This window comes from Macrosteles quadrilineatus, unplaced genomic scaffold, assembly GCF_028750875.1.
Source record: "Macrosteles quadrilineatus isolate MER2022 unplaced genomic scaffold, UCM_ALF_1.0 Scaffold_5__1_contigs__length_97177068, whole genome shotgun sequence".
NCBI classification, from domain to species: Eukaryota; Metazoa; Arthropoda; class Insecta; order Hemiptera; family Cicadellidae; genus Macrosteles; species Macrosteles quadrilineatus.
The window spans coordinates 71,692,506-71,706,495 of record NW_026542598.1 but is presented as its reverse complement, the minus strand read 5'-3'; the positions used below and the strand labels follow the sequence as shown (position 1 = coordinate 71,706,495).

The window sequence follows — 13,990 nt, the reverse complement described above, 5'->3', positions numbered from 1 at the left end:
AAATGTGGTTCCAGATTTATTGTCCCGAACATCCAACCCATCAGTTGAAACCCCTAAAAGTTGTGGCTTAGTAATCCCGAACAATATAGAAGATAAATGGTACCTAAAAATGATTGGTCTAGTAAATTCTAGTCCAGAACGTTACCCGGTCTGGCGAACTGACAACCAACGGTTATGGAAATTCCTCCCAAATAATGATAAGTGTGATAGCGAGGAAGATGCGTGGAAATTGGTAATCCCCAAGGAACTGCGGAAAACAGTATTGGTCGAGTGTCATGATCTACCAACAGCTGGCCATCTTGGTTGTTACAAAACCTATCACCGTGTTAAACAAAAATATTATTGGCCTAAGATGCGCACTGATATTATGACCTACATTAGACGCTGTGAAACTTGTCAGAAGGTTAAATATGACCAAACAAAACCCACAGGTTTCATGGGTGTGCGTCGTGGAGTAGACAAACCGTGGGAGATGATAAGTATGGACTTGTTAGGCCCTCTGCCGAGATCATCTAAGGGTAATAAATTCATCTTGGTAGTTACAGATATGTTTACGAAATTTGCCTTACTTTTTCCCATACGTGCCGCTACCGCTATTACAGTTGCCAACCTGGTAGAAGAACATGTTTTCCTTTTATTTGGAGTACCTCGTTACATAGTATGTGACAATGGTTCGGAATTCATCGGGAAACCAGTGAAGAAATTAGCAGAACAGTATCGAGTCAAAATGCTATTCAACCCCAGCCGTCATGCACAATCCAACCCTACTGAACGCACTAACAAAACCGTGCTAAGCATGATTCGTGCTTTTGTTCAAGAAGACCATCGTAAATGGGACGTAAATATTGCTCACCTGGCTTTCGCACTAAGGACAGCAGTTAATGAAACTACAGGTTATTCACCGGCCTACTTGAGTTATGGAAGAGAACCTTCAGCCTCCGGGGATGGATATCAACTTCTCAAGAGTCCAGACGAATTAGAAGAATTGCAAGATGTTAACCTACAATCCGAAAAACTAAGAAACCTTCAAAATGTATATAAATTTGTTAAGGGTCAACTGGATAAAAGCCACGAGAAAAATGCCCAACGGTATAACCTACGGCGGAGGGATCTTCAATTAAAAGTAAATGACTTGGTGTGGAAGCGGAATTTCACGCAATCTGATGCGGCTAACTACTACTCCAGTAAACTTACACCCAGATTTGTGGGACCATATAAAGTTGTGGAGAAACTGTCATCTAATGTATACAAATTGGAGGATCAAGATGGAAAAGCAATTGGGAAGTGGCATATCTCAGACTTGAAGCCTTATATTAATTAATTTCTGGCAGTCAAGAAAATGTGGGACATTTTCTTAAGGAAAGGGGGTATTTGTAACGTTCCGAAGTGAAATCTACTTTTATTCAATCCTCTCAACAATGCTGAGACTGATCAACTCAGCTATGTTTATAAGCTGCATAAGCGCGCTATGCTGCCTGCCGTTTGAGACCAAAAAAATACCAAAATAAAAGAAGAATTGACTCCGGACCTACACCAAATGGACTCAGTCCCCCCCCCCCTTGTTCCTTGGTTTTGGAAGTGAATCCTTTCGTCCTTCTTCTCTGAGACGACGGCCATGATACTTCATCCTTTTCTTGTCCTCCAAGATTCTCAACAACTGTCCCCGAACCCTAGCCTGGGATTTATGTGATCGGGGTGAGTCTGAATTTAAGTTAGTTAAATTATTTGTCCTTTTATTGTACTTTGTCTTTCTGTGTAATGTCAACGTTTGTGTTTAGGTTCAATTCTTTTTGATTATTGAAATTGTCGAAACACTCGGCACGAGAAAACCAAAATGGACATGTCAGGGAAAAGTTTGTCCAAGCCTAAAGTTTAGTTTTGTAAATTTCTGATACTTAGCCTTTCAAATTATGTATTTATTTGGTGTACCTACAGAGGGATAAACTTAGTTAAATTCTTTATTATGTCTTCTAAGCGAGAATAGTTGAAAAAAAGAGACTAGTCGTTGATTATCAAGTTTGGTTTTGACATGTCGCAATCTTAACATATTTTGGATTCAAAGACGAAATAGTGAGGTTAAGGCCTAGCAAACTTTTTGTATGTAAATAAATGTCCTGTTATAGTATTTTTGTTGAATTTCTGTCAAATTAAAAAAAAATTGATTTTTGTGTTAAACTAAGATGTTCTAGGATATGGTTGCCTGCAGAATCATGGCAAGTTGAGCACATGGTTGGACCTTATTAGTTTAGGCTATTTTATTACAACCATAGGTTACAGGTATTGTTATTTTGATAGTGGATTACAGAAATGTTTGATTTAAAGGAAGTTTTAAATTCAATTTTAAATTTTGTTGGCTGGAATTTGGCTTAGGCCTAGTACTGTAACTTTTGTGGAAACTTGAAAAAAAAAAATGTAAAATAAATTAGCTCTAGTCAATCTTATGTTTATTAATTACTATTTCTTTGATTTTGTGTAAAAATTCAGTCGATAGTACCTAACCTAACCAAGAGGCTTACTAGCTTGCTCACCCCATTGAAGTGCGCAATTACAAGACTGTTTTGCTATCTCCGTTTCGGAGTGAATGAACAATATAATTATTGACACTCCAATCTTGGTTCCCGGCTAATTTTGCCTTTTTAGTGACTGAACTATTGCCTGTTCACAGAAGTTAGGCCTAGGTAGTGCAGTGCATCGGGTCAAACCATTTTAAGACTGAACTATTAGAACTCTTGTGGTTGACCTCATAGAACAAACATTTAGTGCTACTTAAACCCACATATTTTACCATTGCAACATTCTATTCCCTTTGGGTTGTACAGGGAGCAGTTACGGATCAGAGAGAGCAGTTACGGACCAGAGACGTTATTGGACTTCCAAGATCTGCCTATTGACGACCTCATCGCCGCTGCAGTGTCACTGTAACTGGCCACTGAAGTCTACCCTACCAACCGTTGGACGATCCGACCCTATCGCCATGGAGACTCTGGGCCCAAGATTCGACTGGATGTGAAAACGATAAGTCCTAGGCCTAAGTTAACTTACTGTGTGCAGGCAAATCTTTTCTGTTACAATTTGAGCCGTTCCATTATCAACAAAATGGAAGACTGAGTGCACCCTGCCCGTTTTGGGGAGTGTTAGGTTAGGTTAGGTTGGACGCTCCGTTTCTGAAGAAGCAACGTAGGTTAAGCAACATTCATCGTAATATTTATATTTATTTGTATCATTGTTTCATTGTGTATTATATTGTGTTTATTCCAGGTGGCCACCTAAATTCATGAAAATGTTGTCTGAAATTTAATCATTTAATTTACTGAAGGAATGTGTTAGGTTCTGGTTAGGCCTAGTGTATGTAGATAGTAACCTGTTTAAAACCCACATTCTAATTTGTTAACTTGTCAGTGTTTATTTAAATCGTTTGTTTCATGTTCCAATATTTTTGAGATCTAATACTCGGTAACTTAAATTGTTTCATGTTTTCGAATATTTGAGATTAGTGAATTTAGAAAATTGTTTCTTGTTTCATTGAAGGGTCTTTACTTGTTATTATTGTCCATGTTTTGAACCACTCGGTACTTGAGAATATTTTTTTGGTTAAGGAATTGTTTCTGCCTTTTGTACTGATATTAATTGAGTTCGTAAATTTTGAACCACATTTCAATTCCTTGTATTGTCAATAGCTAAATTTTACTCTAGTAAACTTGTATTTAGTAACTTGTATTTGTATTGAATTATTGATTCCCGTTCTAGTTTTAAGTCATGTTTTTCCCCTTGATAAAATGGATCAGTATCCGCACACCTAGGTAGGCCTAACAGAATTCTAGGTTTTTACGCTCACAGTTACCTCTAGATCTTGAGGTTAGGGTACATTTTAGTAATTTTAGATTGTAAGGTGTGTTCATTTTGGTCACGTAAAACTTGTTCTTTTGTCGTATTCGCGTCTTTCGTAATCAGGCTCACCTTTCGGTCACCTAAATACCAGGCAACCGTCCAACCCGCTAGGAATTCCCTTTCCTCATTAATGGAACTCCCCCCTACCCAACGGCAAATGAGGTGGCGCCCTGTGACTACAAGGTGAACTGAATACAAGACTGAAAATACAATTAGGCAACACCCTCGACCCAAACCGACTGACTTGGCAATTCATGTGACTCCCTTTGGGAGGTTACAGACTTCTAGCGTACGTTACTAAACTTCCACCATTCCTGGGGTGTTTTACAGTCACTGGTGTTCTAGTTCGCTATGAAAATTAGAATCATACACAAATTATTTTAAATTTATATTTCATAAAATGTGATAATTAAATTAGCTATATAACTAGGTAATCAATTTAAGAACAGTAATCGTTTTGTAATCACTAGTTTGCTAATTGTGTCCTAGATATCAAAGAAAACTATGAATGAGCAATATGCGATAGTTTAGATTATATGAAGCATCGTAATCACACTTTATTATATGTGTTTTATTAGTGTATTGAAGTATTGGTGTTCAGTCAAAGAAATATCCATGACGCAGCTGTAGCACATAACGAAACGTACATAACATATACTAAACCATATACTATGTTGAACGTACAACAATACAATATGTACGTACGGAATACACATTGCAGACTGTACTAAACAATTTTTTTTTAGTGTATGCATTCTAAGCCAAAATTTATAAAGCATAATGTGTGTATACAATGCATTTTAGACTGAACCAGCTACAGTATTGTGTATCGAGTAGTGTATCAAGTCCAGAATATACTGAGACAGACGTAGTATATCAAGTAATGCATACATATCGGTGTAGACTGAGCCACGTATGCAAGACAGGGTGTATGTTTCGAATACATATGTTTCGTATACAATACAGTGCATGTATTCTGAAACAATAATGGTGTGTAGCCTACTCTATGTTATATACTATGTCATGTATCTGGCATAATATACTTGACCATAACACAATTTATAGGGTAAGAAAATGTGTATATAATGTATTGTAGGGATCCAGATGTGTGTTTGGGATAGTGCACACAGTTTGATATAGATTAAGCCAAATGTTTCGTACATAAATGTATACAAAATTATATATTTTCAAGACCAACAAGTACGACCTATACATGTTTAGTGAAGAGCACACCATGGTATAACGTGCCTATACAGCGTCAAATAGCCAGATGTAACATCAAACGAAGTGTATGCAAGGCAGATGAGCCAGAGCCAGATGTTGTGTATAGTGTATGTAATACTGGGTAAGGATATGGGCTTGCTGTGTAAATATCGATACTGCAGGCTTGGCCCAGAGCCAACCATACAATCCAGTGAGGGGCTCAACATATTGAGTTTAAACAAAAATACACCAATGGAATCTCTTTTAGAGCTTTTTGTGCAACAATGATATTGAAAATTTTAGTTTGTCACGTGTTTTGTCACATTTAACATGTTTAACATTTTCATTTGCTATCGGTTAATGAAATTTCTAATGGTATACGAAAATGTGGTGTCTGTATTCTCTTTAACAAAAACCCTGTAGACCTAGCTGTGATCTAGCGGAAACAAAATTTAGGGGCTGTTGGTCCCTGTGGAAACTAATTTTATCTATGATTTGCCAATGTTTAAGAAAATATGAATAAGGAAGGTAGTATGCATTAATTTAGTGTTAACAATTATATTCATAGATAATAATACATTGAAACTATTGCTTCCACTTCGATACAATATTAATTTGTAACAAGTGTCAAATGCATCTAACTATGTATTTTAATAATCTAATTAATATTCAAATAGTCGTTTGTAAATGAATACACATTGAATTTATATGATGTTATAATTGGGTTGTTATGACTGGTGTGCACAATATTTACTGGTATTATTTAGTTTCTCATAACATTAATTAAACACGTCACCTATCAAATATTAATTAGCTGTTTCAATAAATATTCTTTTGCAAACAATCACTGAAATGTTAACGTTATAACTTGTAACAAACTAGTGATAATCAACACTTAACATTTTTACAGCCATGTCAGATGCATTATTTTGCCGTAAAAGATTTGGGTTTTCAGGAAATTCGTAATGTTTAACTATTATATTTCCAAATAATTTCCGGGTACCTTCCCAATAATACAATATTAAATATTTTTCAAAACTAATAATGCATATATAAGTTTTTGTAATCTGAAAGTTAAATTGGTTAGTAAACTCTATTATGTCGATGATACTATTTAACAGTCTTCCAGGCTTCAAACGGTAAACTTATCCCAACTGCCTCCCAAATAAGGGTAAACTTATTCATAGCCCGGTGCAAATAAACTATTAAAATAAACTAAATCGTTTAATGATTTCATTGTGCTCATTTAGTATACCTATTGTATTGTGTGTTACAAAAATGAAAATTGTAAAGGCAATTGAACCTCATCGAGTGTCATCTTTTCAAGAATTCACTCTGACCTTGGTAGAGAACCAGGTCAAGAAGGGGGCGAATAGTATCAAGTTGCAAGAAGCTGTACAAGTATAATATCACCCACACTTACACGGTTGTGTTACATAGGAAGCAGGGATATTATTACTGGAAAACAAAACGTTAGATGGGAACTTTATTTTGTCATAAATAATTTAAATAAAACATTTTTCATAAAACAATTAAAGTAACAAATTAAAATTTGGTAATCGATCAAATCTTTTACAAAGAAAGTAGCTGCAAAGGTTGAGGTTTACGTTGCAATCCACAGTAATTATCATAATCTCTATTCGTACATGCTATTTATGGCTGACAACGATATAGGCTTAACACTACGGATACTCAAGTGGGATACATTTAATGGTCAATGTATCTATTACTTATGTACAATGTAGGTAATGTGGTGTATGTCATTTCATGTTTCATTTGGAACACTGTACTTATTTTATAATTTAAATATGTATAACATCGTTCTAACCCCCCTTACGACATATTACGACGTTTAGCTAATTAAATGATTACTAGAAAAGTGATAACTACATCCAAAACATTGGACGAACTAGCTGGTCTAGTGTAGAGCGCAGGGCTTCAGTCTATGAGGTTTCGGGTTGAAATCCCGCCATCACCAATTTATTTTATGTTAATGATAAAACTACGAACCTCTAGGCCTAGCCTGAAAAATTTAAAACGATTCTAAGCTTGAGATTTTCGTCCTAAAATGTTAAGGTGAAACATAAAATAAACCTCCCTAACTTTATCTGCTATAGTGCAGTTTGGATCCTACAAAATTGTTGAAAGATAAAAACTATTTCAGTACAGGTAGTAATAAAATATCCTGAAAACAAATTGCACAAATATTACCTTTTAACAAAGCTGAAAATATTCTTACAATCTTGGTTAAATGTAAAAATAAATGTTAAATCACGACTGAAAACACTTGGGAAAATGAATTATTTGAGCTAGAGATTGAACAAGACATAGTTTTAAGAGAAAATAGCACAGTGAAACTATGTCGCTGGAATTTATTTCATCCTTTATCGATAGTGGCTATTGGAGAGGGTTATTGGATAACTCGGTGTGCTCAGAAATTGTTGATAGCACCCCGTGAACCGAGGATAAACATTACGTTGGATCTAACTTTTCAATTTATGTTTTTGTAAAAGTTTCAATTTATTAAAATATCACCTTATTTTATCTTAAAACCTCAATTTAACTTAATATAACCTCAATTAAAGTTTACCATCCTCATGATCAATTGATATTTTAATTAACTTGATAGGAATGTTAAAAAAGGTAATTTGGTTAATAATTTTATCGATCGCCTTCGTTCGAACTTATCCTGAACGTTTAAAGATCAGAACTATGGGCATACTTAAATTTTAGAATAATAGAGACTCAAAGTGCTCAGCACTTAGAAAGACAATTAAGCTAATTTTCTTGTAAACTAAACTACGATAAGTTTTATGATCACGCAAACATAAACAACGGTACTTAAAACTTTGGATAGGTTTATTTTTGGTTTGCAACTATTATACTACTATTATACCCTGGATGGAAACTTGAGCAAAATATGTTTTAATACATGACTCATGGAGGTTAATAGGTTTTACCTTAAAATGCTGTAAACTTTTGTAAAATAAAATCAAATAAAGCAAAATCATGCATTCCATCGCGGCTGTTTACTTTATCATTGTATCCAATTCATACATTAAAAAATTGTTTCATAAAAATAAAAAAACATACACATACAGACCAATACGTAGTGCAATCAGAAGGTTTGCATTTATTTTGTTACTTTTTCAGCTACAAAGAGAGCTGTTTGTTACTAGATGTAAACTATACGTGAAAACGATCTGAAATCCCATTTTGGACAGAGAGGACGTTATTCACGAGAGGGCCTTTGTTCATCTCACAGAGCAGACGACAGAGTACAGACTACACCCCCTGGCGAGCAGTTGATGTCTGCCATGCGGGGGTATTGTCCCTCTCTTTCTGTCTCTGCGATGTTTTGTCTTGACAGAGGTCCTCATTAGGCTGGTATTTTAATTACAGGTGGTATATGTGTCTGTGGACTCGAAAAGGATGCTAATTTTGTTCATTCATTTTTCTTTTGGAATTCTTAGCCCGTGCTTTACAACGGGGTGAGGCTGCGTACAATGATACATTTTTGGGCCACTGTAGAAAAAACTGTTATTGTTTAAAACACAGATTATAAGAAAATGTATATGTTGTATAATGTTTTATAAGGATAAGAATACGTGCCTTTTTTTATATCTTGTTTTATTTTTGATTGGGTATGGAATATGTATTTAAATTTAAACAGCACTCAAATCAAACAAACTATGTCGTATTTTTAAATCTTTCATCAGAACAATTGACATTACTTCCATATCTTCCCCTCAGTACTTTGAAAGCGTGGGAGCAGAGCCTTGAGGCGATATCAAATCGCTGCAATAGACTTATAGCCCTCGTTGTTAGTAGTAGTTATGTTTTGGCAAACTCTCGCCTAACTGATGCAGTGGCTTTTCATGATGGAAATGTAGACCACAGATATACCGCATTAGGTATTGTTATAGTGTACACAAAAAATAAATTTTCGTAGTCTGGAATGTTGTATTCATCAACACCTACCGTATGTGTCAAAAGGGTAGCACTTAAACCACTTTCAATTATTTACGTAGAAGCTACGTAAACAAGGATATTCCTGCTGCCGGCAACTCACCCCTACTTGGGCTTGGCGCAACTAGGAATACTTTTTGGGACCCTTTGAGGGCTTGGCGCAATTAATGCATGACCTTCCAAGGTAATTACCTAGGTAGAGGGCGCGGACCGTCTGCAGGAGTGACAGAGACCAGATGACATCAGCTGGAGTCATCGCGCTACATGGCAGCTGCGGCGCCCTCTGCAACATACAACATTGTATATCAGTTCACATACCTTAATATGGTAGGGTGTAATATCAGTTTAAAGATATTAGTCATCATTTGCAGGCGATATTTTGTTCCTGCCTATTTGAACGCATCTTAGTAACATACGAAGAAGTTAAAATATCAGTACGTGCATAAGAGTTTCTAAACATTTTTTTAGAGGTTGGCTGTCTCCTTTAACCTCGCATTTGCCCATCCAATTATGTTACAGACCTGTGCACGGAACAGTACAGGGTAAACGGTACTGATCAAGAGTATTGGCATGTACCAGGAACCCACATCATTGACGACATTACTGCCTTGGGCCACTGAACAATTGTCCATGATTGAAAACACATGTTTACAGTTAAATATTAATATACAAATTCAATCCATGTTAATTTTTTTATTCTGGGATTCGGGAACAAAACTAAATATGTGGTAAAAATAATAATTTCCTATGGCCAAAACGAATGTTAAAAGCACAAGTTTGTCAACTATTGAAGTGTGAAGCTGTAGCACGCCCGCATTCCTCAACTCTTGGTCCAACAAAGCCAATGAGGATGTCCAATAAATCAGTTAGCAGCAAGTAGCAATCAATTGTCCTTTTAATGGGCTAGTTTATTGTCACCCGACATAAATCCAGACCGTAACACTTGCCATGATGCGGGTGTCATGAAGAAGGAAACTGCACTTGAAATTGACCAATTGAATTGAGTATTGGGTCTCACATTGGCAATCTGTGATATTTTTCATGCTTTACATCCTAGGACGATAGGTTGGTGATCGTTTTATAGTACTTTAGGTTACGCCTTGACCAGAGTGTTGTGGAATTATCACTTAGGTAAAATTCATTAGTGATTGGTGAGATTTGAACCAGGAACCTCACGGTTCGAAGTCTCGCGCTCTATCACCAGGCCAGCCCGATACTCCACATTCTGTACTTTGGTTGACATAATACTGTATTTAACCTTTGACTATTAATACAACAACTGATTTAACTTTGATTTACAACTGCGCACTTTTTTATAGAGTCAGGTTTGTTAAGGAAAGTGGGTTGAATTCTTGCATATAATTATTCAGGAAGGTATCCATTTATTCCACTTATTTTATTGGATTTTGATATGAAGGAAAACTTATTGTTATATTGTAAAATCTAAAGAATATCTTAGTGTGTTTTGAGCCCGGTAGTGGTAAAATGGTATGGTTTTCCCTTTTTTATGGTAGATTTGAATACCTAATTTTTATTTCATAAAAAATATAGACTATTTTTTCATATTTTTCTTTAAGTTGTATTTTCTATTTAAAAAATTACATAAATAGTTAAGCTATCGAAGAAACTTAAAATCGCGTTCAATGTCAAAGATTAAAGAGTATCTTAATTTATTTCATATATAACAAAATGTACTCTGAAAAGACAAAGTCGTTTTGAGATTGTCTATCCGAGTATTGTCAAGCGACTTTTGAAGGCGGTAACCCATATCTATTCCTGAAAGGCCATTGTGATTGACACAATAGCCCATCCATGGTAGAATGATTACAGGGTCTTGTATGACGTCACTGCTAAATATGAAACAGTTGCATAGCTTGTGATGTATCTGTGTAATAAGATTAAAGGTAGTTAGCTACTATTACAATCATTGATTAGGGTCAATGGCATTGCAATTTCTTTTAATAAGCCAATCGTGGAAATGAAATGGAATGAAACATTCTTTATTTTATCAGGCAATTCTTACACTTAACCTGACATAAGTAAATATATCGTTGTGCTGGTAGTAGCTTGGTTGGTGTTGTAAAAATACACGTAGATAGTTGAGATATTATATAATGCTATTTTTACGTAGTATTTTTAATATCAGTAGTAGTATTACGTTAAGCTAAAGTATGAGAAAATGTGGTTCCTCAAAACTAACATAGATAGAAGATACCACCATTGATCTTAAAATCTTAATTTTGTAAATTATTTAAAACTTATATGTATATTTCCGTCTAACTTATTCAGCTATCTGAATTAATTAAGTTATATTCTTTGTTAAATATATTTTTTTAGTTGTAACCAACCAACGATAAAAAAAACTGTAGTTTTAGCGAATTTCCCTATAGGGAAGTAGCTATTACCGTAGGTGGCACGGTAAGACCTAGACCCGGGACCGATTTACTTTTTCATTTTGATGTCCCCAGAGGCCAAAAACACCATTCGTTCAAATTATATATATATATATATATATAGACTTATATATATATATACGTCCATGAACGCGATAACTTGAGTAATTTTTGTCCGATTTTGATGAAATTTGGTTTAAAGGTGTAAAGCGGGATAAACTTGAATGAGTTCGCGAACCAGCACGATCGGACCATGGGAACGGGGCTTTACGGGGGGTTTTATGGGGTAAAAATTGGGTTTTCTCACTTTTGACCCTCAAAACACAAAATTTCCCGATTTCTCTTTAGACCTTTTTAAAGAGCTTAAAAAAACAAATTATTTAGTATATAAAAGTATTTTTGTTCGATTGTTAGTAACGGAGAAAATTTAAAAAATTGTAAATTTAAAATTCCCATGTTATTTTTATGGAGAATATTGTCAAATGTTGTAGTTTGCTTGTTTATGGATATATTTTGATCAAACTTGGCAAATTATTTATTTTGTACTAAGCTATCAATATTTTACTCAAAACACACTTTATTAGTTTCCTTGTAGCAGCAAACCTAGGTACTCGTTAAACCTAATGTTATTAAAATATATTGAACTGAAAATCAATTCAAACAAATGGAAATTCGCTTAGTCGGCAGGTTTGCTGCGGCGGGGGTATTTTATACTAAGCTACGACCCACATTGTCATTATGAAGGTCTTTCCTCTAAGTTTAAATATTAGAATGACAATTTCATAACACGTAATCTGTCTTTTTGCTGAGTCCCAACTAGTTCGGCCCATTTCTTTAAAAGACATAGATTATTTTATATCTACAGAACAATAAAACTTTGAATAACTAACAAATACTAATGAAGTTAATTCATAATTCTTCACTCATGAAGACTAAAAATGTATATAAAATACTGTTTATACAACTTAGTCGATAGTTACCAACTAATATTTAAAATTAAAAGTATCTGTGTTTGTCAGTTTTCAAAATTCTACAAGAATGAGGTGGAGGGAAGACTGTAGGGGGTTAGTGTTGATAGGCCTACCGAGCGATGCTTTGAATACTGATCAGCTGCTTGGTTACCTTTACCTTGCAAACCAACAATGTAGTTTGACTTAAAATGTTGATTGTAATAACATAACATTAAGCAACAGGTAAGCTCTAGGGTGTAAAATATTATGTATGGTATATTTACTGCTTATAATATATTAACATTGCCTTGAGAGTCATTCATTGCTCTATAATTACTTGAAAAAGTTAATTTGTATCATTTTGAAGGATTTTGTAATTTTTACAAATTTTACAATATTGTAGACACAGTCATGCAGAAATTAGTCAACACAATTGCTTCAAAGTATACAAACTAGATGTATGGCAAGCGATTAATTACATTAGGAAAGTTTTTTTTCGATTTTAACTTTTACTTGTAAACACTTATGTTACAAGATTTTTGTAAATTTTTATTTATTTAACCTTTTTAGTGTTCCGTCGTTTTTCAGTCTTAACTTAAGTGCTAATCTTCTACATCTACATGGTTAATAATATAATATTATGATCAATCAGGGAATTAAATTCAAATGGATATTTCGACGTTTAACCGGTTATATTCTAAAAACTTTCAGTAGTTGTTTTCATAGTTTAAAACCGAATCTATTCGTCTTTCAAAATTGGAATTTTTTATAAAAAGAAGTGCTAAAAACGAAAGATTTTTATAAAAAGGCTACGTAATTATGTCATCTCATTCCATTCTTAAAAAACCTTGAATTTAACATAATTATTCATATTTATCCAATGTCCATATATCATATTCAGCTTATATAAGTAGAGAATGCACGTTTTTCATCTTAATAGTATGTTCAATTAAAAACCGTTGTGCTGAGATATTTTTTAACGGAAACATTCCTCAAAAGATTATAAATTAGTATTACCACAATTAATTGTTATTAATATCTTATGGGTACAATTAAAAAAGGTTCAAATGTAACACTTTTGCTGTAGGATTTTATTCTACAGTTTCATCCACAAGGGTACACGATTAATTATTTGCTAATGTTCACCCTTAGCGTGAGATATTAGGTGGAAGTTTGTGAAACTTTGTGGATCCCTAGAGGACCCCATTTAGTACCCCTTTGTGAGCCCCCTTGTGAACCCCATGTTAAATCTCGGCTACTTGAGAGACAGTTATTCCCCTGCTTTTCTACTATCAGTAGGCTACTATGACTAATATTTTATTCCAGGAGAAAATCCCTTGTTTTATAACACCCTATACGCAAACTATAATAGGTTTCCTATACTGTTAATTTGTCTTTTCATTCAATTAAATATTTAATTTTAATGAGTAAAAATGTTCATTATTTACTTGTCTTATTAATTCAATGTTTTAATTTTTTATTTACATTTTTACATTGTACGTCAACTAAATTAAAACTTGGGCAAACGTTGTACAACATAACCAAACAGAAGTCTGGAAAACTTGCATTTACTAAAAATATATATAA

At 34.3% G+C, this 13,990-nt stretch overlaps 1 protein-coding gene across 1 annotated transcript in view; it reads right to left on the bottom strand.

Moving 5' to 3' along the window:
• Positions 1-13,990, bottom strand: part of LOC128995253 (discoidin domain-containing receptor tyrosine kinase B-like) — a 130,303-nt gene that overhangs the window by 64,813 nt on the left and 51,500 nt on the right. The window contains exon 2 of the mRNA XM_054420205.1: positions 9,253-9,343. Coding sequence (XP_054276180.1) covers positions 9,253-9,316 — 64 coding nt within the window. The 5' untranslated portion in view covers positions 9,317-9,343. The remainder of the gene's footprint in view (positions 1-9,252; positions 9,344-13,990) is intronic.